General features: G+C 34.7%; 1 protein-coding gene across 2 annotated transcripts in view; it reads right to left on the reverse strand.

The window, feature by feature from the left end:
• The window catches only part of RANBP9_2 (Ran-binding protein 9), a gene marked incomplete at its 3' end in the record, with an annotated part of 52659 nt that overhangs the window by 12389 nt on the left and 12763 nt on the right, over positions 1-27507 (reverse strand). For both annotated transcript variants that reach the window (XM_051212248.1, XM_035732630.2), the window contains exons 4-6: positions 23386-23579; positions 20084-20265; positions 6981-7638 (exon numbers count right to left, since the gene is read on the reverse strand). In XM_051212248.1, coding sequence (XP_051072404.1) covers positions 6981-7638; positions 20084-20265; positions 23386-23579 — 1034 coding nt within the window. The remainder of the gene's footprint in view (positions 1-6980; positions 7639-20083; positions 20266-23385; positions 23580-27507) is intronic.

A 27507-nucleotide genomic window follows, 5' to 3' on the forward strand; every position in this document is an offset into this window, starting at 1 on the left:
ATTTAAAACTGTCCGATGTGAACATGTCAGTATAGCACAGCATAACATGCAAGATTTAAAAAGACAAATCTATTGAAAGTTGGGGCTTGAAATGAAATCACACTTTAATATGAGACACTAATTCACTTAAAGAATAGAAAAATGAACAAAAGTATTGGTTATATGTCATATTATTTTAAATATTAAAATATGTAACGGATAACCTCAGCATCAATAATTTAAAATTACCAATTTGATTAATAAAGCTAAGATAAATGAATAAATAAGTGAATACATAAAATATAAACATAAAATGAAATATAAACAACAAGAATACAATAATGATATGATGATCACTGAAAATTATGAAATTGAACAAAATAATCAACTCTTTCATTACACATTCACATACAATTTAAGGTTCATGGACTTTTGTAATTTATTTCACAAGACTTAAATGTACTTAATGTATAATACTGAAATTAGATTAATCAAATGACCCGAAAGAAAAATAATAAGTAACCTATTTTAAATAAAACTATGTGATGTTTTATTTTATGATTTTTTTCAATTAAACTATTATTATATTATCAGAATGAGTATTGTGGAGATTTTAGTAAATTTCACAGGTTGAAATCATGAGTCAGTTGAAGCTAGACCACCATTGTATCATGTTGTTAAAACTTGAAAACATGTTCTAATTAGAATCAAGGTTGAACAGATTCTAGGTAGTTCAGTTATTAAAAATTAAATAAGTTTAATATTTTTATAGTCAAATGTTTGAATAGTAGTTCCAGCATAATTGGTCATTTCAATTGATGTATGTATTAAAATAAAAAGTACTTGGAGCTGGAGTTCAAACTCACAACTTATTGTTATTTGAAGGATGAAATAATGTAATTATTACAACCCTATCGTTTAATTTTTCAAAGTTTATTTAATGGAAACATTTTTCTGAGAATCTAGGATGTTATCAAACAGGACCTAGTTGAATGTAAAAACAAGTTTTATAAATAATTTAAACATTTCCCTCCTTTAATTGAACGCAACACATACAACGATGTAAATGTAGGTTTTTACAAGTACTCTTATTCAGTGCTACGCTTTGTAATTTATTAAAAATTTCTATTTGTATGATATATTCTAACTTAACAGTGAATCTATGGAATTATATACAAAAGTGGGTATCAATCTGAGATTTATTATTTTATTGTATTTGTAGGTATCAATGCCAAAGTTTGATTTGATAGTTTTGAATAAATTGAGGACTGGATAGAAGGTTAATAATAAATATAATTTTGTGGTACGACGATGAGTAGAAAATTGTATTTCAGACGTTTCATAACTTTATGTAAGCCACTTCTTTAGAGTAAATAAAAACATGGTTTACATTAAGTCATGAAACGTCATAAATACAACTTTCTACTCACTGGAATATAACAAAATACTTATTTTTTTAAACTTTATTGTGGGTACTATTTAAGTAAACAAACAAAATTAGTATAGATTGAGATTGATTTGAAATACAATTTAATGAAAGAACATTTAATAATAATGAGAAAACGTTTACAGAGTATATTTAATGGGTAATAAACATGTCGCATATAACTAATAGCTAATGCTCTTGAAAGGTGAACAAAAAGTTTGAACTGTGCACACAGTTCAATTATCCTCCGTGTATAAATATATGGAACGCTTAATGCACATGGATGGAAGATTTAACTTTTAAAAATAGAAGAAATCTCTTCTCAACGACATTCATACTATTATTCATCAGATGATGTACAACTTTTAATCATTTTGTACTGACTATTGAAAAAAATATTTAAATATAAATAATGACAATCGTCAAATGTTCTATTACTGTCTCTCTCTCTCCCCCTTCCTCTTTAACACAAGCAAACAATGCACATCAAAATGTTATTTTGATACCACATAGGAATTACAGAAATAAAAATATATGATTTAAAGAAGAAAAGTACTTAACTGAATAAATGTATATATCACAAGATTTCCCAATCCCGTGATCAATCATATCACGAATTTCATATATATAGTTCACGTGATTGAAAAACAAAATCAATACATATCAATACAAAGTTTTATATACGAATAATCTGGTGTTTTAGTAAGTCAATCAGCCGTAAATAGGATAGATAAACAGTTGATAGTCGTTATGCTTTATTTTCTACATTCAATCAGTTTATTTAATTCGTCGGTAACGAAAATTTTGCAACATTACGAAAAAATTTCAAAGGAGAGAAGTAAAACTCAATAAATTTAAATGATTTATACGCTGTTACTGTTACTGTCTGTAAGAACAAAGTAAATGATTGGTTAATTCTACAGAAGTGATCACGTAGTATATGTTTTGTAGATAATAACAAGCAAGCTAATAAAGGTTTTTAAAAGGATAAATTTAAACGACCATTAGGGAAAATTTATCATTTGAGAAATCAATAAATGCGATAAATTATTATGTCAAGCAAAGTATAAAACAGATCGTATATGTGCTAATAGTTGTGAACACATCGTGTATGAATTGCTGAAGCTGGAAAGGGGGCAGTGTAAAGTTAATCAGTTTATGACAGGTTGTCGTAGTATGAAAGAAAGTTATATAAGACTAACATCTGTCAGTTCATCACAACTCCTTGCCTGGTTTTGTAGAGATAATGAAACTTAGTGGCTAGAGAAGTTATTGAACGTGGCTTAGAATAGAAGCTAATGGCAATTCTGCTGTAGTTTTCTTTTACATTTTGTATGAAACTGAAATGAATTCCTTTAATTGGATGAAGTCTATCTTTGTTGTCTTTTTAACCGAAATGTACCTTCCATTGTATAACTACTCCGGTTCATCTATTTGTTTATCGATTGCATTTTAACTTACCTTCTTTATTTCTTCACAAAGTTGTATTTTAATTTTGTTTAGCGCATATTAATTTTGATGCTTCAGTTGTAACAAATTTGTCAGTTAAATAGACTAAATATAAATAATAGTCATTTTTTTATACGATGTCGACAATAATTATATTTGACATTTATGCGAGATATTACTACATGTACATTGAAGAGTTATTTCAGTAATTGTTTGATTGTAGATTTAAACCTTGCCATAATTTAATTGGATTTGGGCAGTTCGGTTAAATCAATGACGTTTTACGTAATTTAAAGATGAGTAAATGAAGTATTTGGTTAGCGAATTAACATTATCTTTGTGATATTTCTATTCCCGGTGGGTAACTGCCTCACATCCGACAAGATTAAACTGCACTGGTAACAACTTCGCGCTAAAACTCCGAGAATTACCTCTCGAAGATAGTCACTAGTGAGCACATGATGATTATCAGTATAAGGTAGTGGAGATTATTGGTTTTTAATTGAAATCATGGACTGATCAATGCTACACCACCATTGAGAACCTGGAAGCACTGGACGAACGTTTCGTTCCGGGTTCTAGTCCCACGTGTGAGATCTTAAGTGTGCACTGTCAAGGGGTCCCAAACTAGGACGGAACGGCCGTCCAGTACTTCCAGGTTTTCAACGTTAGTCTAACACTGACTCGTTCATGATTTCAATTACAACTCAATTATCTCCACAACCCATGCTGATATTTTTGTTTGTTCGACATCTCATATAATGTATTCAGTTTCTAATATTGAATCTATATGATTGTTTCATATTCGATTTCGTAAGCAAGAAGAAAACTCAAATCGGTTATTTTACTTAAGTTCCTTGCCTTAAAAACAATTTACGTAGAATTATTATAAATATTACAATCAAGTCAAGAATTACTTTCACTTTTTCTAGTGTTGATATTTGTTGAACTGGATGGTTTTCAATTGAGAGACTGTCGTTGTCATTCTGGACATCATTATCAGTGCCTACCTTCAATACTTCATTTGTGCTCCTAAATACACCCTAAAAATTATAGAATTTGTCCTATTCAGAATGTTGACATCTTAGCAATTAAATTTGTGTATGTATCTATCTGTATAAATTCGAGTCAATATGTGATCAGCATACATTATAATGGAACCAATTTATGAATGTAGGACAAAAATGTTAGCCAATCACATGATCAAGAGTCAACTGAACAAAGCAGTCAATGGGAGCATATCGAGATAATCAAAGCTGTGAAGGCAAACAGGTGGAAACAAGGTCACCAGAGAAGATTGAATTAATACCTGTTGAGTAATCAAAAAGAACATTCACACGCGAAGTAAGCGCTGATATTGTCCACAGCGATAACGGGAGTTTCACAATTAAACCGTTCAGCTCAAACAATATCACACTATTAAATTCATTCGTCTAAGCTATAAATCTCATTTATCCCAACCTTCGTTTTCTTCGATATCCTCCTGATGAAAGCATCCTTCAAATTTCACAAATTCAAACAGATAGTAAGCTATAACAACTACGCTATTCACTTTCAAGTATTTATCACCTATTAAAGTTTGAAGATAAGATGTATGCACTGAATCGATAATTTTACGATCACCCATTATTTTAACATGGAGAGAAAAAACCTGACAAACCTTGGTCGACACATATAAGCGAACAATTGTTTCCAATTAGATCGTCATCAGGCTTTACTCTAATATACATGAATATTTATACGAAAATTTTAAACCAATCAAGGCAATATGGGCCTGATGACGATCTAATTGAAAACAATTGTTCGCTTATATGTGTTGTTCTAATTTTCACAATGGGAATCTTTAATATTCTAAAACCTCGGTCGACCAAAAAACATGAATATAATCGATTTTAAGAAAATGTTTTATCACCTTCCCTTTTTTAACAGAAGTGTACTATATGTATATATTACCAATAGATAGATGGTGAAATTATCAATATATATATATATATATATATATATATATATATATATATATATATCCTATAATCCTGCACAGCCTTGACCTGTTCATACTTAACTGAATTATCTACACATCTGATGTGCAAGTGTGTATACAACACACTGAAACAGTCGACATATTAATTAAACGAGTACAGCATGTTAGTTAGTTCACCTAATTTTATCTCTTTTTTTGCTAAAATTAAAACTCATGCGATTTCGTGGGTGTTTTGCTTGTCAGGGTGATGGAAAAATTTCGTTAAAAGCGTGAACTGTAAAAGTGCAACAGTGTTTTGATGATTGATATCTCTTTTTATTTTAAATAAAAAATATAAACCAGTACGTTGCAACTAACAAAAAAATAGTAATAACAATAATGACCAAGGTAAATTAAACCACAAAGACTGATATAGCACTGTTTTATGTTTTAGTGTCATACACTATGAATTTTGCGGGCGTAACCGTGTAAATACCTCAGGACATCTGAAATACAATACAGTAAGCACCAACCAAATCACACTAAATGATCAAGCTCTGAAAGCGGTAGGAGCCTTTAAATATCTGGACAACATCATTAATAAGTAAAGGGGATCTAACGCAGATGTGAAGGCATGAACTGGCAAGTCAAGGGCAGCATTTCTACGACTGAAGAACATGTGGAACTCAAAACAACTGTCATCCAACATCCAAGTCAAAATCTTCAAAACAAAACTCGAGACAGTTTAATAGTACGGAACTGAGACGTGAAGAACTTCTACAACCATCATCATTAAAGTACAAGCATTTTGTAAAGTTAGACATTAACACCGTTGAATGCCGGCTCACTAGAGGTTAAGTGTTCGCGAGAAACTGAATGTCCTGGATTCAATTCCCGCCTGCGGGATCGTAAATATGCACTGTCAAGGAGTCCCATACTAGGACGAAACGGCCGTCCAGTGCTTCCAGGTTCTGAATGGTGGTGTGACATTGATCGGTTTGTGATTTCAATTAAAACTCAATAATCTCCACAACCTTATACTGATTTTATAAACAGCTGTCTACACAAGGTACTCTAAATTCATTGTTCAGACATCATCAGAGACATTCACCTGTGGTAGCGAGCAAACTAGCTACCAGATGAGGAGGGAACTAGGGAAAAAAGCTAGAGGGAAAAAATCACACTTCACGGAAATCATTAAACTCCACAAGGCAATCCCTAACGTGAGGTCCTCAAGGTAAAAGAAAAAGAGGTGAGTCGAAGAACACATGGCGCTAGAAATTGGAGACACATAAAAAGGAAGAGTAGCACTTCGCAGTAACCAGAAAACAGAGCCCGGGACAAAATTGGTCGGAGATCCTTGATTGGCAGCCTATGTCTCATGAAGGGTGACAGGCATAAGTAAGTAAGTATTCAGGGAATCAACAAAATACAATGATGGCTGGGAAAAAGCGATGATCATACCGACCAAGTGTTCAAATCTCAATGAAAACGAACAACAACAAAGGTGCGTCGATAAAGTATAATAAAAAAGATAATATGAACAAAGGAAATGAACTTTAGATTAAACTGATCAGCTAATGAAATATAAAATAGAGCCTTAGAAAGTAAACTGCATAACTGTTTACTGATTAGATCATAGGTTTGAGCACACCTCTAGAAATGCTTTCACATGGCCACACGTATACAACCACTACCAGTGAAATCCTATTCGTTGCCTTCTCGCGGCAGACGTGCTGTATACGAGATTGAGAGGACGAAAAGTGAATGCCCAGCGCCTTAACCTGGTTAGCGTGTATGAAGGATTTAATGGAGTTAGAAAATCCTGACTCCAAACCAATGGTCCACATCGGCTCTAGGATCCTGAGGGACAAATAGTGTGCGGACCTATTGTTGGCCACGGGCCACCATGGGACTGTATCTCCTAAAGTTTCTCCACTGCTTGTGGATTAGAGCTTTAGGTCAAAGGCTCAGGGTGTGGCTCCCAAAGAAAGCCATCTGCTTCGGTTTGAGCGTCTGAGTAGTATTCCAGCCCCCAAACAAATTATTCGATTTTTCTGGCACATATATATTTGGTACCTCCTTGTACCAATATTTGCATAAATAAGTAAACAGTAATAGTTAAATATGTTAGTTTCTTTAAAATAACAACAAGAAACAACTTACTAAATCTATAAAATGATGACATTTTAATACAAACGTAATAGATGGATCATTTTCCCATAATGTTTTGAAATAAGCTTTTAATTGATCTAATGCAGATAAATAATCACCGTTACGAATAGTCTCTCTTAAATGTCTTCGTCTTAGTAGTATATCTACAGCTTCAGGCCAACGAAATAAATCATTTAGGATTGTATCCTTCGATGATTTGACTAAATTTGCCTTCGACTGATAATGTTGATTGGTTGGCGCTGTTGTTGGCAACTTTGATTGCTGTTCACCACCTAGTTCATCGAAAGTAATACTGTTATTATCAGTGTCAGTATTATTGTGGTTACTATGATTGTGATCGTTGTTCAAATGACAAGTGCCATTTGTAGAATTTGTTATTGAATCTATTTGATATATATGTTTGTTTATAGACGATGGACAACTACCATTCGGTGTTTCAGATTCAGATGATTTTACAGGTGATTTACCGTTTGTGTCATAATTACTACTGCTGTCTTCATTATGATGTAAATTATAGTCATTATTATCAGTAACCTCATTGTTTTCATTGGTCGTAGTAGAAGAATCGATAGAAGCCTTTGTGACCCATTCGCCTAAAGCTTGAGCCGACTCAAGGAAACCGTTGTGTAATAGATAGGTTGCGACTAAGCTATAAAATTAGAAAAAAACATGAAGCGCAAAAAGGATCATAACACAAGAATAATAATTTGAAGAATGTGAAAAAAATACTCAAGTGCACATCAATAGTCGATATGATAATATAATTCACAGGTTAAACGAGGTTACTACTGATCGTAACACTTGTTCTAATGCTTTGCCGAACCAACGAGGTTGACGAAGAACAATATCCTTGAAACTAAAGGTACTATATATATATATATATATATATATATATATATATATCCGTAATCAAACTGACGTTAATGATATCGATATTGTGTATGTGTGTGTCAAGCAAACTTTATTCTCATAACGAATCATCATGTGACTTGGACGAGTAGTATGATGTGGAAAATGAATGATTATTCAGTACATAAAAAAATTATTGCTAAAGACAGACTTTCGAGAAAGTGCCAACTTCACAAACACTACTCCTCCCTTACTTCAGTTTCAGTAACTGAATAACAGTATCACTGTCTCACTCATACGTATAAGAACACACACAATGTGGCCTAAACTTGGTTGATAAAATACCTGAATTTCGACTCAACTATTAAGTGGTATGATAATCGATTTTAGACCGTTTACGAGTGAAACCTTATAAAAAAAATACTGTATCAAAATGGTTCAAAAAAATAATACAAGCACATTTCGTCAATAATACTCCAACTTTAAACACTCCTCATGTATAAAATAAGTGTATTATTTCCACATTGGATATGTTTATTGAATTTTCGATAAATCTATGATGGACAGACGAATTAAGTGACGATTACAGGATCGAAAATCATTCATAACAATCAATATTTTTCTCTTCCGTATTAACAGAATTATCGAAAAGAAGCTAGCGTAGAATGAACAAGACTAACGAAAAAATGACGATAACACTAAACAAACGTAGAAGAAGAAGAAGAAGAAGAAGAAGAAGAAGAAGAAGAAGAGAAGGAGGAGGAGGTAGAGGAGAAAAACATGTTGAACTTGATCCTAACAGTCAATTGTTTTCTATTTTGATCACCGAGTTATAAATAATTGAGACAACAACCAAACATCAAACATAATCGACCATTCTAAACTGATTTGAATTGAAAATAAACACTTTTTAATCAATTACGTAAACAACTTAACCAACCAATAAAACAATCCTGTAAATATAAGTGACTGTTCGTAATAGTCACATCAAACGGTATTTGTGATGACGCAATATATATATAACCACACATGAAATAAGTACATTCCTTGAAAACTGGAATAATGAGTTGTTATTATTAAGTTTAATCCGAATACCACTGATAAAAATCAGAATAATAACGATAACTATACGTAAAATATTACTTATTTAGACGACAATTTATTTGTTTAATATGACGTAGGAAACGATCTAAAAAGACACTGGAATCATGATGGAAAATTGAAAATTTACAAAGTGCTTTTTTTCTAGCTGTAAAAATGAAATGTGTAGAGAACCAAGGAGAATTTCCCCATCAATAATAGACAACTATGGCATTTTCGTCATTTGGAAATAATGCAGCTATTCCAATGGAACATTGATCACTCAGCTAGCTTATTGGTTGAAAGTTTATGGCCTTATCAGAATACAATGGCTGCTTCTGAAACGATGAGCAACATGTTAGTTGTTTTTAGAATGACTGACCTACAAAACTGAATTTCTCCAATTGGCTATGATACTTAATAACATTTTTTTTCGAGTTAAATATTTTGTATATAAGAATGCTACTTTATTGGAGAAAAACCTATTACTCTGGCTAATAGTCATATTTTTAATCTCAAACAATTCAAGAGTTTACATCAATGATTCGGTCAGCACTGAGCAACTTCATATAATTCACTGATCAGCATTCTTTCCTTTCATTTAATGATCAAAAATCTATTTATTAGATTGTAAAATCCTACTGCATAAGTTTCCACCCAAAACACTACGCATAAACTCAGGATTAATTATTAGACGATTTTACCATACGCAAGCAATCCTTGGAGGGCACTGAATACTAAGAGCCTAAAGATGTTTTCAATTCCCACAGTAATAAAGTAATACATAGAGAACTGCTATACAGCATACTCAACCTTTGATGAGCAGAGAATATCGTGTAAAGTGGCAAAAGCTAAGAAAGTCTTATATAATTGTCTCAGAATAGTAAAGATAGTAACAGTATCAGTGATAACAGGAAAGACTAGGCATCCAAGATACGATGATTTTGAACCATGCTATTCAAGGTCTCTAATCATTTATTAGGATAATCACATGGAACCCAACCAGGTTGTCTGTACCTAATAACATGGCTTAGTCTGATTCCATGTGGCTACATGAACAGATGCCATGTTTTAGTTTGACGATTCTCTAGCTTCCTTCCAACCTGCTCCTGCACCAGAAAACATCGCCCGCCGAGGTAGACGGTGGCTGGGCATACGTAACATATGTCCCAACTACCTCAGCTGATGAAGATTTTGATGGATTTTTGTTCTCTGAGCTGGATGGTTTAATCGTGGAGCTTTCATCGTTCTTCTGAACGACATCATCGGCACAAACTTCGGATAGACTTCTATCTGAAAGCTCCACGACCAAACCATCCAGCTCAGAGAACAAAAATCCATCAAAATCACCCACCTGAGCTACAAATCTTCTCTATCATGATGAAGATTTACTACCTCATTAATCGATTTCTCATCTTTATCTAGTACTCCATTCCTAATCCAGGCATAGTTTACTCTGTGGTCCCAAAATACAGAAGCAATGCTGTGTAGACACCTGTGATTGAATACCAGTAACCTACGTATATCATTAAAACGAATAACATAAAAAACAATTTCTGAAGTATTATACGAACTATAACCTAGATTAGAGAAATTACTAGAGTAAAACAATTTAGTTTCATTTTAAATTCTTTTGTAAATAGCTCAAGCGTTTCTTAGAGTATTGTAACTATTGTCCAATCCACATTAAATCACTAAAATAGTATGTTAATCACCGTTTAAGAATTCATTTGTGCTGTAATTACAACTTAACTAATAAATAACACAGTAAATAAAATGAACGATTGGAAAGGGATAAGAAAAAGAATTAATAATTATATTTTATGTCATATAAATTGTCATGTGAGTGTTTAGAATATAATAAAAACAATAGACAAACAAATACAGGAAAGATAAGATCGAATAATAATACTAATAGGACAGAAGTAATTCAATCTCATGTGTGCTTATATAGGTTGATTAGAATTGATAGAATATCATATTTTATTGCATGTGATACAATACACAACTGACATGGATATTATCGGGCAATGTTGATGTAAACAGGAAAAACGGTTCTTAAAAGTTCATGATATTATTATTATCAGTATTCATTAAAAATATATATATCATAAATCGAGGTACAATAAGAATTATTATGAAATAATCAACCAATAGAAGTGATATTTATGTGGCCGGCTATGAGCTCAACTTGATTTATAAGGACAGATTAATTATCATCAATATAAGTTAATTATCCATCAATAAACAATATCATCTTTACTTAGTTCCTAGTGTTGATCAAATACAATAGAATCAAGTTGCAAGAAGTGGCCGCTAGTTTAAATGATTGGACATCTTGGAGCACTATGTTGGACAGTTGAATGCATTCGGTAGGCAGCGCTCTTAGTTTTATTTTTGGTAGTCGGGACTTATCAGTGCGATTTACCTGTAATCTTGAAAGAACTGATGTTTTTAGTGGAATCGGTCGAATCTGATCACTGTTAAGGAATAGACAATATGAAATTAGCAGTTATTCGCTAAACAATTGATGTTAGCGTTTCAGTCTTACAAGATGTTGGCAACAATCGAATTAGCTCAATGGTGATGTCACTGACAGTGAAATCGAGTGACACATACCTGAATTCTAGAAATTGGATCAGTTCCCCCAAGATTGTTCATTTGCCTTGATAATGAGTTCTAAGTAGCGTAAAACAAGTACATAACTTTATACTAATTGTTCTCAACCAGCAATAATGTTATCACACGAATTTTCGAAGGAAATTAAGTGAAGCTACATGAGAAGATGATTTAGTAACTAAGTTAAAACTTATGTAACCGAGTATAAGTAACGCCCTAAGTGTAAGAGTTAAAGATATCCGTCAGCTACAAAGTATATTTTAACAGGTTTTAAGTAATGATTACAAAAATGGTCCGAATATTATATTTAAACTTATGTTGATTAACGTTAACCTTACGTAATAACTAAATATCGATTACAGAAAATCTCCGATACTTCAGAGAAATATAACGAAAACAAAGTGACTTTTTTTAATTATTGTCATAAACATTAGTCACTATAAAATGTATTTTATGAAAAACGTAGGCGGAAATTAATTAGCAAAAGATTTTAATGATATTAAGACTCCATTTTAGCATAGAGTTTTGATACCTATTGATCTCTTAGTTAAACTTATCTCATGTGGAGTCTACTTATATAGTGAGTCAGAAATAGGTGGGCCAAGAGACGAAGAAAAACATTAATGTAGAAACTATCACTAGGGGTTACAACATTGAGTAAAGACGACCAACTCATAGAGGAAAACCCTTCACGAATACTAGTGCTAACAAAAAAAACATCATGGAAAGAAATTAGGTCATGTTTACGTGTACATAGTGGACAACTAATCAATTATACTTGGATATATATAAGAAGATTTTAAAATTAGAATGAATGAAATATCATTCAATCTTTTTATGGCCAGACTTCTACATGTTCAGTGAAGATTATTTAAATTCACTAGAAAGAAAAGTGTACCTCACTGGAACTGATTGAATTTTTTTCGCATGAACATCATGAACAAAAATAGATATTGATCAATGACAGATTTAGTTCACAAGGTTAATTAGTTTAATTTAGTTCAAGTAAGTAACCTATAACTTGAATTTATGTTATAGAGATTTTTGTATACACGAGTTGGCAATTCTTCAGCTGAGTGTTTAAACTTACAACTTGAAATCCAATGCGTGAAAGTTGAACTATTCAAAAAAGATGAACTAAAAAGAATGCTGTTCACACTTCGATGATTGAATTACTGATTTACTAAATGTGATTGTGTTCATTGGCTTATGAAAATGAATATAACCAATTAAATCGCTTTTCTTATTCAGGATTAAATGATACCGTAGTATTACGATCACCTAGTACTTATATAAATTTTAATAGTTGAATTCATGTGTCAATGTAAGCTAGATCACTATTGAAAACATAAAATCATTAAACAGCCGTTTCGTCCTAGTATGGGACTCCTTAGCAGTGCTCACCCACGATCCCGTATGCGGAACTAGAACCCAGGACATTCTTTCTCGCGCACGAACGCTTAACCTGTGTGTGAATTCGCTTAATTAAATTATTGATCGTCAAAAATTCATTGTCTCTAGATAATACCATCAATTGCCTACTTCTCTATCACCATATATATATATATATATATATATATATATATATATATATATTGATTTGTACTGACTCAGTTAATTACCAAAAGTTAGATTATATTACTATGGATTTTTGCTTGAACAAACCATTTTAATTGCCATGATACAACTTCTATAAATAGTAATTTTAAAAAATAGGTTACAATCGAAAGATACTTGATAATGACGAGAATTAGCTTCACTTTTTTCGCATGATTACTAGGATACAAGCATATGATATGATCGACTAGAGAAGAATATCATATTAATTGTAAAATCATTCAAAGATTAACAAGTAACAAATAGAATGGAAATATGAACAAAACATTTCTCTATATAACAGACTTTTTCATTAAATTAGTTGGATAAATTCGTACAAAGCTTAATAAATATGTGTATTTCATTAACAATGTACCCTAGAGTTAATCGATATGCTCACCAGAATGAGAGAGAGAGAGACAGACAGATAGAGAAAGCTGTTTGATTCTGTACTGCGAAAAATGACAATGTTATACATTATGCATTCTTATTACTTACATAATTTAATACACTTAAATTAATTACGCACAAAATCGATGAGTACGTAGACTTGTAAACACTCATTCGAGTATACATCCAGGTAATAGTGACAAAAATAAGCACATGACGGATGAGTATGGAAATAATATAGAAACAAAACTTTATTAAGCTTACAAACTGATCGCAATCAAACTATAAAAATGAGACAGATCAATAAGGTTTGCAAACACGATAGAACATCCTAATATAGTGTAATAAAATATTACTAGGCTACAATGATGCTACACTACTAGTGTATACAATTAAAAAATTTCATGAACTGAGGTGAAGTAATGAAGCACAGTGATTTCACAATTGATAATTCAATCTCCTAATCCTAGTAAATGATAATTATTGCTTTAAAATATCCATAGTTATTTCCACGATTAGATACTACATAAGAAATCTGTTGAGATTATAACTGATAGAAAGTGGTTAGATTAAAATTTTAGACTGTTGATTGTTTAAATAGAAAGTTTCCTAGATTTTGACTCATACTACTACTATTCCGCGATTGGTTGCCAAATGCCATGGTACGACCGAGAGTGGGGAGAGTCAGTCAGCTCTCCCTCTCGAAATTTTCTCACATGTCCTCGTGCATACAACCACTTCCAGGGAAGTCCTACTCACTGCCTTCTCGCCGCACCGGCGTTGTTGACGAAATTGAGAGGACGAAAAGCAAACGTCGGTGATTTGACTGAGTTGGTGCATACGGAGGATCCACCTACAGGAGTTGGAAAACCCTAATTCCAAAACCAATGGTCACATGGGCTCCAGGATCCTGAGGGAACAAATTGCGTATGAACCTACTGTTGGTCACCGGCTACCATGGGACTGCATCTCCTGACGTTTCTCCACTGCTTGTGGATTAGAGCTATAAATCAAAGGCTCTGGATGTGACCCCCGAAGAAAACCACTTGCTCCAGTTTGAGCACCTGGGCAGTATCACAGCACACATCAATAAATTGACGAAAATTAGTGAAAATACTATTCTCTACTCGATTAAAAGTCAGACAACTCACATTCATTTTTTATTCTATTCTTTTTATATACTACGTCACTTGTCCACTCTTTTTTATTCCCACCTTGTGTATCCTTATTTTTCAACTTATACAGCAACACACACATGGTATAAACTCTGTTCTATTTAAACGATCTCGAGTTACTGACTGGCTGAAAATTGAATGCTTCCAGCGGATACGAATACTGAAACAGTCTTTCTGAAACCACGCACGCCATTCAAACTAGATTCCTTGAACGTTCGCACACTATTTATTATTACTATTATTTTAACACATAGATATTGGTACAAGGAGGCACCAAATACATATGCGCCACACAAATCTCATTTGATTTGTATAAGGACTGTAATACTACCCGGGTGCCCAAACTGAAGCAGGTGGTTTTCTTAGGGGCCACATCTAGAGCCTTCGACCTAAAGGTCTGATCTACAAAGCAGTGGAGCAACGTCGGAAGATGCAGTCCCATGGTAGCCAGTGACCAACGATTGGTTCATACACCATTTGTTCCTTCAGGATTCTGGAGCCCATGTGCACCACTGGTTTGGAATCAGGGTTTTCCAACTCTTCTAGGTGGACTCTCCGTGTCCACCAACCCGGTTAAGGCGCCGGACATTCGCTTTTCGTTTTCTTAATTTCGTAAACAATACCCCAGCCACGAGAAGGCAGTGAGTAGGACTTCCCTGGCACAGGCTATATACGCGTGTCCGTGTGAGAGCATTTTGAGAAGGAGAGCAGACTCTACCCACTCTCGGTCGTACCAGGGCATTTGGGGGCATGTTCGCACACTAATGCAGATCGGATAACAGATAGAGTTGGCTATGTCTTTAGAAAGTCTTAATATCGGTGTTTGTTGCCTATCCAGGATAGGTATTCAAGACACCAGTGAAAGCTTGTTTCACGTGCGTTTATCCGGGGAACCTGTGGCATCTTCGTCCGGTTTTACTGGCACTGGTGTCGCACTAAGCGCTGGAGCCGAGGCAGCACTAATCGACTGGGCCCCCATTAACAGTCGGTTATGTGCTGTTCTATTAGGAAGTTCCATCAAAACAAGAAGAAATCAGTGTGAGAAACGATGTCTTCTCGTCATCTCCGCCTATGCCCCGACAGATTGCAGCCCGAATGCAATCAAGGATGAGTTTTAACACCAAATAACAGTTCTTCTACAGAAATTGCATTCGACAGATAATGTAGTACTAGCCGGAGATCTGAAGGCTCAGGTCAGGCGTCTAGATACAGAAGAGAGTCGTTTAGGAGGTCAATGGGGACTTGTTGGTCGCAGGTCAGATAATGAGGACCGCCTACTGCAACTATGCGCAGACCACAACTTGTTTCTGGCTAGCACTAACTGCCGGCACAGTCATCGCCGATGTGCCACCTGGCATCCTCCTTCTACATTTCAAACCTGGACTCAGACTGATCACATCACAATCAGCTACCGCTGGCGTGGTTGCGTATAAGACTGCAGTTCCTTTTGGGGAGTAACTATCTGAACTCTGATCATGCCCTTGTTTGCGCCAATCTTACCTTACTTTTCAGTGGCCAACAAATTCATCGTCCTGAACGGATTGATGTCAGTAAATTGGTTGCAGCTTCTGTTACAACTAAATATCAAACCGAGCTAGGTTCTAGGCTAGCTAACATCCCACCGAAAAGTATGGATGAGCATTGGCTGCAATTGCACGACGCCATGTAAATGGTGAGTAAAGTCGAATGCGGCTTCGCGAAACGTCCAGCTTATAAGCAATTGGTTTCTTCTGGCTCCTTACAACACATCGAAGCCCATCGGTCTACTCCAGGTGACCGTGAGTTTGACCACAAACGAAGACTGTTACGTAATGAAATTGGGCAAAGCTTGCGTAAGGACCGAAAAGTCTGGTGGTCGGTGCGTGCTAATGATCTGGGAGCAGCAGCTACATCTAGTAACTACCGGAAGCTCTTCCAACTCATCCGAGCCGCTAGCAGCAAAAGTCTAGTGTGAGCGAAACAATCTGTGAAGATGACGGGATGCCAATCACTAACATCAAACGACGTCGTGGACGATGGGCGGAGTTTGTCGAGGAGCAGTGGTCTACTGCCCCGATAACATCGACCAGACTGTCCTACTCTCCATGGCTGGTGACGGCTGATCCACCAAATGATGCAGAAGTCCACGAGGAACTCCAACTTTTGAAGCTCTACGAATCATCGGGTCCAGATGAACTCTGGCCCATTTTAAAGATGATGGAGACCTTTTGGTTCAGGAACTGACGACGTTGTTTACAAAGGTTTGGGAGTTAGAGCATGTTCCAAGATCATGGAATGAGTCGAAAGTTTTCTCTATCTTTATAAAGGGTTCAGGTTGTTCCTGTAACAACTATCGGGGGATAAGTCTACTTCCGATTTGGTCCAAACTATTGGCTTCTGTCATACCTCGTAGGTTGTTCAAAACCAGAGAAAGATTGATTCGCGAGAAGCAGGCTGGTTTTCGTTCTGGCCGAGGATGTATTGATCATATCTTCACCCTCCGCCAAATGTTAGAACACCGCCATACTTATCACAAACAAACAATCATAGTGTTTCTTGACATCAGGGCTGCCTTCGATTCGTTGGACAGCACTGCTCTCTGGGATTGTTTATTGAAGAAGGGTGTGTCTGAGAATCCGAGTAACGTCATGAAATCCCTATATACAAACACCTCAGGTAAAGTGAGGGCATACAACCACCTCTCTCTACTGTTCCATTCAAGCGGTGGGGCTAGACAGGCTTACCAAATCTCACCATTCCTCTTCAACTTTGCCATCGATGACATTCCGGAAACAGCTCTGATGGATGTAAGCAATGGTAGTGTGAATCTGTTGCCTGGAGAAAGACTTCTCGACCTTGGAGATCCTGCTGTAATCTTCTTTTACTTTCTTCATAAAAAGTGACCGTAACTTCTTTAACTGAAAGAATTTTTTCTGGTCGTACATTTCTGTTTACCCTATTATTATTATTATTATTTCACTACCATACACTGATTTGTGGTCGCTTTTGTTCTTTTTCTTTTTACACGCACCTTACATTCTTTATCTCTTCCCATTCTCATTATTATTGTGTGGCGCATAGGTATTTGGTACCCCTTTGTACCAATATTTATGTGTTCAAATGAAAAAATAAAATAGGTTTTGAAAAAAAGGTTTGTTGCGAAGTGGCATGTTTGAAGAATAATTATTTGTAAATACAAACTCAATTTTGTCTTTTGAAACATAAAGTATTGGATTTAGCGAATGCATTTGTCATGAGTTCATGTCAGTTCAAATATATTTCTATTATCGTAATAATGCACTCAGTCACATCAATAAAGTGAACTTTGAAATCGAAGACACTTAGCAGATTAAGTAATTTTTCATATTAGCAGTCTATCATTAACACAAGTATGAGGTACATGTGTATCTCAGAAAGAGTAGACAAAAAGATAAATAAAATATCGTCTCAGTTACTGCATTTATTTTACCATGTAACGGTGTGAAGTATGCACAATAAAATCCAAGAAATCGTTATGCTTAACAATTAAACACCTTAGGATGATCACACAGTTCAACGTCGATTTAAAGCAAATAATATTAACACGTCATTTGTAAGCAATACAAAATAAAAGGATATCATTGTTTAAATATTAATTCAACCACAGTTTCATTAAATTTAACGGGCTCAAGCATTAGCTTAAATTGTCTTGAAGAAGTGATTGCAACAATGATCATTATGTGTTACAGATTTCAATACGTGAAGCTTTTAATTAGTCGCCTATTTTTCACTACTGGTTCACATTTCTAATGATGTGGATATATATTAATTGATGACGCTGAACCAAAGTCATTTTACAGAATGACTTCAATAAAGTTGTTTTTATGGAGGAGCAGTTTAATAAACGAGTTCCGGACTGTTGAAATGAATAAATATACTGCTGATCGATAAATCAAATCAGTGATAAGTGATCGGGTGACGGCCACTCATATGATCAGGTTATAGACTCAAACTCCCGAATGTAAAGATGTTAAAAATAAGACTATTTATTAGTCAGTAGAATAATTGTTTTCGTAAGATGACATGCTTAGATGCTAATTATTAAATAAAAGAATAAATATGATTGACTCAAAGATCAGGGATTATAAGATAGGAATCTCGTAGACTACTCTATTGTAAATGAAATTACGACCTGAATATAAAATTTAGTGCTAATTCCACACATTAGTTGTCTAACAAGAACCACTGGATTGTAGTGAGTGATATAACAAATTAAAGTGATCGTGGCCATTAAATCTCAAGTCTAACTTCGTGCAAAGTTCAGAGTACAAACCACTGTTAGAACAAAGCACTTATGTAAAGCTTCCTAGTTCCTAATGGTTCACTATCCCATAAGAGTATCATGCAATATTCAGTAGGTCACGTTAATAGGAATAAGACCAAAAGCAGCAAATTTATTATCTGAGGGTGCAATGGTTCTGTTGAGTAAACTTGGGGGAGTAGCAGTAGTAAAGTATTTCATATAGTTGACGTGAAACAATCCCAAGCATTCTGTATCTTTCAAAGTCAAGAGTGAAATATCATTGGTGGTATCTTATACCTCGATAGTACCTTGTTAATCTTTAGCTGTACTTCTCATGTCTTCAATTCGTATGGAATTAATTCTTATCTCCAACTTCATAACTTACTGACTTCAAACTCTTGTCGTGCTGATGTGAGGTGTGGCAGTCTGAAGCAATACATATTCAAACTAGGTACTACATTGAAAATAAACAAATTTATTAAAAAAAAGGTTTGTTTTGTGGAAATTATCAAAGAGGCGATCCTCGCAGTTTTAGTGGGAACTCATGGTCATTGGAGTTTAACTATATCGGCAGTGAAATAACTACCTATCAGTATGATCTGATGATGATTAGCACAATATCATGTATGGCTTGAAATCAAAAATGTAAAAACTCGGACACCAGCTCAGTGATCTAAAGGTTAAGCGCTTGCTGTGAAACCTGAATATCTTGGGTTCATCGCAATGCGGTTGTGATTGTACGAGATTAGTACGTGATATAAACTGGCAAAAGAACAAAATACTTTTAGGCACCAGCTGACTGGAAATTGATACGATTAAAAATATTTCCTCTAAAGATTTCTTTTCTCATCATGAAGTAGCATCAAAAAGACAGATGGTCTTCACTTATCTAAACACCTATTTCAATAAAACCAAACCCCTCGCTATCTCCCCGCTTAAAATCAATAAAATAATACAAAAATAAAATTCTAACATCCAACGTCACTAAAACACTCGAAACGAATTTATTTTAATGTTTGATAAGTTTTGAAAAAGTAGGTCAAAAGAATAGAATACTTATGACATACATTGAAGTAGGAATATATATATATATATATAACGAGCATGAATAAACCAACACTCACTTTCTCATTGTCACATAAGCTAACTGATCATTACATTTACGATCGACTGCTGTACTTATTGCTACAGCACGTTCACGAGCAATATACTGACCAATATTGTATGCAAATTTGTGATGACCGAAATTGACGCTCACATGGCAATTGGGACAGGCGAAAGCAATGCAAGGATAGACTGGATGTGGCTGAATACAGAAAGAAATGTGATGTATCGGAGGTAAGATTAAAACAATAAGGTGTGATTTAAAAAGATACATATTTAACCATCTTTTTAATATATATGTACACATGTATATATTCATATGTGGAGAGGGTTAAAGGATCAACATTTTTTCAAATTGACGTTCATTTCATCAGTTAGGTGATATTTTTCCAGATAAATTGGTTGAGTACATATAATCTTTAATGTCTTAATAATATATCCAACTAAGTGACTTTTGAACTATAGTCGGTTGGAATTATGAGGCTGGTTCTGTGTGCAAATTACCATTTTCGTAATTTTGTTGAATATTACAGATAAGCGTACTGATGATCATGTTGATATATTGACTAACAACCTAAATATTCGTGTACTCTGCTTTGAGCTAAAAATGATATTGTGTCCCCCTAAACCGAAGTACATGGAGTGAGGCTCAAACTCACGACTCAGTTTTTCGAAGTCGAACACTTTAACCAACAAGTCACGGGGCACCAATAAATATGATAAGCCATATTATGTATGAAAGACAATAATTTCCTTCTTATATAACTAGATACCAAGGTTTCTACAGATCATAAATTTAAATTTATAATGGAGAGAAGCGACTAAACTATTGCTTAAGTTGTTTACTGGGGCTTCTCGATAGCTAATTAGCTTAAAACTATGTTTGTAGAAATTTGAGTTTTACGCACAATTCACACGATAACGGAATGGTTCATAAAAACAATCGATATTAGGTAGACCATGATGAAACATACACTAAATATTTTGTTTCTACTTAGCTAAAAAAACTATATATGTATCATCCAACGGGGCATAAAGCTGCACCAGACCTCACAACTGAAACGATCAGAACCGGTGTTGTTTGCCTGATTACTGTTGATTAACAAGATAATAAACCGTAATAATGTATGACTACTACTACATATCACTGGGTGAACGTTAGCTGTTCGACTAGCAAAACTGTAATATATAAAATAAAACCAAATTTTGTCCAGGTAAAGCCTACTAGAAAGCATAAATGATTCTCAGAGAACTGTAGCCATAATAATAGGAATTAACATCTATCACTAGAGATAAAAGAAACAGGTGTAATAATTCACTATGAGAGAAATATTACACGTCAGTATACACAAAGAGTGAAGTAATCAACTTGAAATATTAACAACATGACAGTGAAATCGTTGCTTCTTAACTTACCATAGAATATTATTCTCGAACAAGTATGCTATTACGGTGTGACTGACTGATAAAACTGATGAAATGACTAAGATGGCTACATGAATGATCGGCTTTCGAGACCCAAATTCAAATCTCAAGCGAAGTCAACATGAACCAGAATCACTGGCATCTGTGATCTCAACGCAGGATCCAGAAAAAGACCACCAGTTAGTATAGTATGGCCTAAAGTATCTTATTTCAGTCAAACGGGGTTATATCCCGACCATCATTCAACCTCACTGGTATGTAAATTTTAAATTGTTATATTCCATAGAACACAGCTCCTTGAAAAATCCGCTAGTCACTAATGAGCCCAGGATTATCACTAAGTTATGTTGTTTTATGAAAATGTTAAGTTTGATCATCTATGGGATCTCTGATATGCACTACTGAAAAGTTCCTACACTAAGAACAGATGTTAATTGATCTTCGGTTTTAAGATAAGTAATAACTGATATCTCTACTAATCGAACACTTGCTATTAACTTCATAGCCACTTTCTATACTCCCACACTACTACTAAACTTAAACCAAATGGTAAAGAAAAGATGTGAAGTAAGAATAGAAGCCTTAATTCAAGGTTAATTTATGCACAGAAAACAAGTTTATTTATTGGTTTGCAAGTAGTCGTAACTGTCTAGAAGCTTCTGAAATACAACAAAATAAGTAATTGTCTAATTAGGATGCAACAAATTAGCAGTAACTTATAGATATGTCTGTTTGGTGTTAACTGGAAGAAGCGTTTTAAGCCTTTTCTGGGCTTCTAGAAATTTTATCGATATAATCTTGGAGACTCGCAACAATGACCACGTAAAATAATCAATGAGAATTTTTAAGATCAAGATTTTCTATTTTTAGCAGCTTAAAAAAAGAAACCAATAATAATGGAACGACCCTAATTAAGATGAACAAAAACGATGCCTGAAATAAGTCACTTGAGCCGAAATGATATGACATTGACTTGGTCAGATCTGTTTTTGGTTGATAGCACCAAATATTCTTACTTTGTTCTTTTATACTATTTAAACTTGATTTAATTTTGTTTGTTGACTTATTCTCTGAAGAAGTGACTTACAATAAGTCACGAAACGTCAGAATATTTAAAAAGTTAATTTTTTTACTCATTGGAATATTACAAATACATTATCTTTATTAATAGCAATCTACTCAATGCTCAATTTGTTTGAAATTATCAAGTCAGACTTTGGTAATGACACCCAAAAAACCATGAGGTTAATAGACATTACAGTACTAATATGTGTAAGACTTAGAGGAAGATACTGTTTATGTATCTTTCAGCGTGGGAGATTAGTTATTATTGTTTCGAAGAAACACGTTGAGTGCACATAGATTCACTCACAAACTTATAAAGTAACGTCTCATTTATAGACACTTAAAATGGTTTACATTGAATTAAGCGTATTGTATTTGAGATTAAGAATCATAGCAATATTTAGTTGATTAACCAAAACAATTAAATATGAGCCATAAATGTTAATATTCTACTATGTTACATTAAAAAGACCAAATTAATACACAGACTAACACAAGAAATAGAACATCATGATTTGACGCTTATTAATGAATATAAAATCACTTAAATTCAAATAGGTGGTTTGTTAGAAATTTACTGGAGAGGTTCCACTGCTCGAAAATTTGTTTCTGTAATAAAGATCGGAAGGATAAAGTAGAGGAGAGTGGAGGTGAATGATTTAATAATTAAGATGAGGGCACACCAATGTCATTCATGGAATGCTTATTGGACTATAATAATTATACACTAAATAACAGATATTATTTACACTGAGAAATTCGTAAACTTAATCTCATAAATAAGAAACCATTATCCTCCAAAAATTCATTTTTTATAAAACATAAAACTCACCAACTTTTTACCAGCACTTATTGGTCCAACGAATACACCATTTTTTGTGAAAAAAACAGAATTATTAACAAAATTCACACCGCAACCAATTATATCCGATTCACCAAAACTAGGCGCAGAAATGGGTAGTTCTTTGGAATTATGATAAATTGTTCCGCTATTACTGTGGTAACCATACGATGTAAATTCCATCCCTGTAATTATTATTATTGTTTATTTAATATTGAATTAGTAGAATCGAAAAAGAGAACAGGAAGAAAAACAGATAAAAAGCTATTTTATTTCCCCTTTGTTAATGAATAAAGATTAACTAAAATATATTTACACAGCATCTTTCAGATTATGAAGGTGAGGGACATGTGTTAGAATACCACAGTGAGCATCAGCTTCAATAAGATTATAGGTACTCCTTGTATACGATTGGGAGCTAGCACGAAATACAGGACTAGGGTGTCATGCTGACTACCTAGCTCCAACCACCTAACACTGAAACATAGTGAACGCGATATCAAGTCACTTAGGCTAGGAGCCATATTGCAAATTGATCGACATAATTGGATTAAAACTAAAGGATTAAGGATAAATATGACATTGACCACCACAACTTCAACAGGCAATTGTAAACACCATATTCTGCTTATGTATAGTGAAAATAAACACATAATTAATAAAAACCATGTCCACACAATATTAACCAATTCAATATACCATAGCATAGTTGATAAAGAAGAGCCTATTTTCGCTAAAAAATACTTGTATAGAGAAATGTGCTGATATTATATCCTAAGGAATTAGTACTAATTGTTTAGACAAGTGGTAATGGTATCCTCACAAAGCTGAAAGCAGACATCTGGTTCCTCAGATATATCAATGAATAGAGAGGGTTTATATCCGGGACTTCAAGGGACCAAACAAAGGATAAACATAATGTCGATACCAGATCCTACATGAAGACTTGGAAGTTGATCTCCTATAGAAGTTATCCTTTATATTTTGAGCATGCCAGTGGCATCAAGCAAATCATGATAATTCAGTAAACAAAACATAATTAACTGGTTTGATAAACATTTTTTTCACGAATACAAGTATAATGAATAAGAACGAAATCATCTCTGTGTTATTTTATTCCCACTTTGTTTATTCATACCCCAAAAAGTCGTAGTTTCTGTTGAAAATTCGATTATACCATAAAGTTTTATATCGATAAGTGGTTGTTTTCAAAGAGCTTTCACTCAGTGTAGAATCTCGTACATCTATTCTGAAAGCACACGTGCCAATTAAACTTCCTACCTTCAGCATTTGCACTTTGAAGTTAATCGGACAATAGACACGTTTACCGAAGACACTAAAAATGTCTTTTGGATAACAAATACTAATGTTAACGATTTTAGTGACGTACAGAGAATTCATCATCAATCTGTCACCTGGGTGAGAATTCTCCAAGAACGTTTACTATTAAACCGAGTGAAATATCTTCCGTGTTCACTATAGAGCCAAAGTCAGAAGACTCCTCAATGTATTTAGCTAAGATCCGATGGTATTATACCTAGTAGCTGACAATTTAGAATATGAAATAGACCAATATTAAAGGTCACCTTTAAGCTGGATGGTACCAGGCTGATGATAAGTTGTTTGTCCACCCATTAACCAAAATGTTTATTTGGAAAACCAAAATATCAGTAAATTTTAGCCAATAACGAATAAGCTTCGATCTCCATTAGTCTACGAAGGCCAAAGAACACATTACGTCGGATAATAGAAGCAGATATGAAAAGGATGAATTACAACTGGAAGGAGCTGGAAAGGATTGCCCAGGACAGGGTTGGATGGAGAATGCTGGTGAGCGACCTATGCTCCTTCACGAGGAGTAACAGGTGTAAGTAAGTCCATTAGTCTACAGTTCGAGTATTAAAAAGGGAACGACTATAGTCCAAGCAACAAGATTATTCTACAGCTGTACATAGTTTAAATGACTCAGAGTTAAGCTAATCACATCATCGATGAATTATTGCTATTATAACAAAGAATGTATACATAATCTCGACAAACAAAAACACAATAGTTACACTTCCGCTTTAACATAAAACTTTTAGAAACGGTTAAACAATTGTTTCATTAATCAATAATCCACAACACATTATTTATTGTTATACTCTTCCCTCTCCCTCTATCTCTTGCTATTGTTATACATGGCTAGATACATCATTCAGCTTTTCTTCCCACTATAAAGCAATAAATATCATATTCAATACTTACTTAAGCATTTTACTTCTCGTGAAGGAGCATAGGCCGCTCACTAGCATTCTCCATCCAACCCTCTCCTGGGCAATCCTTTCCAACTCCTTCCAATTGTTACTCATCCTTTCCATATCTGCTTCTATTTCCCGATGTAATGTGTTCTTTGGCCTTCCTCTTTTCCGCTTTCCTTCAGGATTCCAAGTTAAGGCTTGCCTCGTGATGCAGTTTGGTGATTTGCGTAATATATGTCCTATCCATTTCCATTGTCTTTTCCTAATTTCTTCGTCAGCTGGATTGTTCTCCCTCACAGAAGGCTGTTACTGATGGTATCCGGTCAATGGATGTTGAGTATCTTGCGTAGACAACCATCTATAAATACTTGCACCATCTTGATAATGGTTGTAGTAGTTCTCCAAGTTCCAGCTCCGTACAGTAGAACTGTCTCAACGTCTGTAATAATGACTCTGCGTTTGATATGGGTTGACAGTTATTTTTGGTTCCATATGCTCTTCAATTGAAGGAATGTGACCCTTTCCTTTGCCAATCCTCGCCTTTACATCTGCATCTGAACCTCCTTGTTCATCGATGATGCTTCCCAGGTATGTGAAGGATTCTACATCTTCCAGAGTTTCGCCATCAAGAGTGATTGGATCGCTGTTCTGCGTTTTGAATTTGAGGACCTTAGTTTTCCCCTTGTGTATGTTGAGCCTACTGATGCAGAGACTGCTGCTACACTGGTTGTCTTTATCTGCATTTGTTCGTGTGTATGCGATAGGAGGGCCAGGTCATCTGCATAGTCCAAATCGTCTAATTGGTTTTGAGATGTCCATTGCATTCCGCGTTTTCCCTCAAATGTCGAGGTCTTCATAATCCAATCGACAACCAGAAGAAAGAGGAAAGGAGAGGGTAGACAGCCTTGTCTGACTCCGGTCCTTACTTGGGATGCGTCTATCAGCTGTCCTCCATGCACTACTTTGCACTGTAATCCGTCGTATAAGTTCCGGATAATATTGACAATCTTCTCAGGAACTCCGTAGTGTCGAAGAAGTTTCCATAACGTTCTCCTATCTACACTGTCGAATGCCTTTTCATAATCAATGAAGTTGATGTATAGTGACGAGTTTCACTCAATTGATTGTTCGACGATGATCCGTAGTGTCGCAATTTGGTTTGTTCACGACCGATCCTTACGGAATCCAGCTTGTTGATCTCGAAGTTGGGCGTCTACTGCATCTTTCATCCGGTTCAGCAACACTCTGTTAAAGACTTTTCCTGGTACTGATAGTAGTGTAATGCCTCTGTAGTTTTCACATTTGCTCAGATCTCCTTTCTTTGGAATCTTGATGAGGTATCCTTCTTTCCAGTCCATCGGCACTTGTTCCTCCTCCCAAATCTTTTTGAATAGAAGGTGAAGCATGTTTTGTAGTTACTTCGATGTCTGACTTCAGTGCTTCAGCTGGTATGTTGTCGGGTCCTGCTACTTTCCCGCTCTTGATTTGTCTGATGACCGGCCATCCTGATTTATTCTGTCGTTGGTGGATTGACATCTATAGGAAGATCTGTGTGCGCTGCTTCGATGTCCGGTGGATTCATTGGAGCCGGTCTATTCAGGAGTTCCACGAAGTATTCTACCCATCTGTTCCGTTGTTGTTGAATTTCAGTGATTGGCCTGCCTTATTTGTCCTTGACCGGTCTCTCTGGTTTAGTGTATTTCCCTGTTAGTTTCTTCGTTGTATCGTAAAGCAGTTTCATATTTCCTTCTCTTGAAACGTTTTCCGCCGTCTTTTCTAGTTGTTCAACGTATTTCTGCTTGTTGGCTCTAATGCTCTTCTTCACTTGCTTGTTTGCTTCTATATACTCACCTTGTGCTTGAACTTTCTTTGT

This window comes from Schistosoma haematobium, chromosome ZW (genome assembly GCF_000699445.3).
Source record: "Schistosoma haematobium chromosome ZW, whole genome shotgun sequence".
NCBI lineage: Eukaryota > Metazoa > Platyhelminthes > Trematoda > Strigeidida > Schistosomatidae > Schistosoma > Schistosoma haematobium.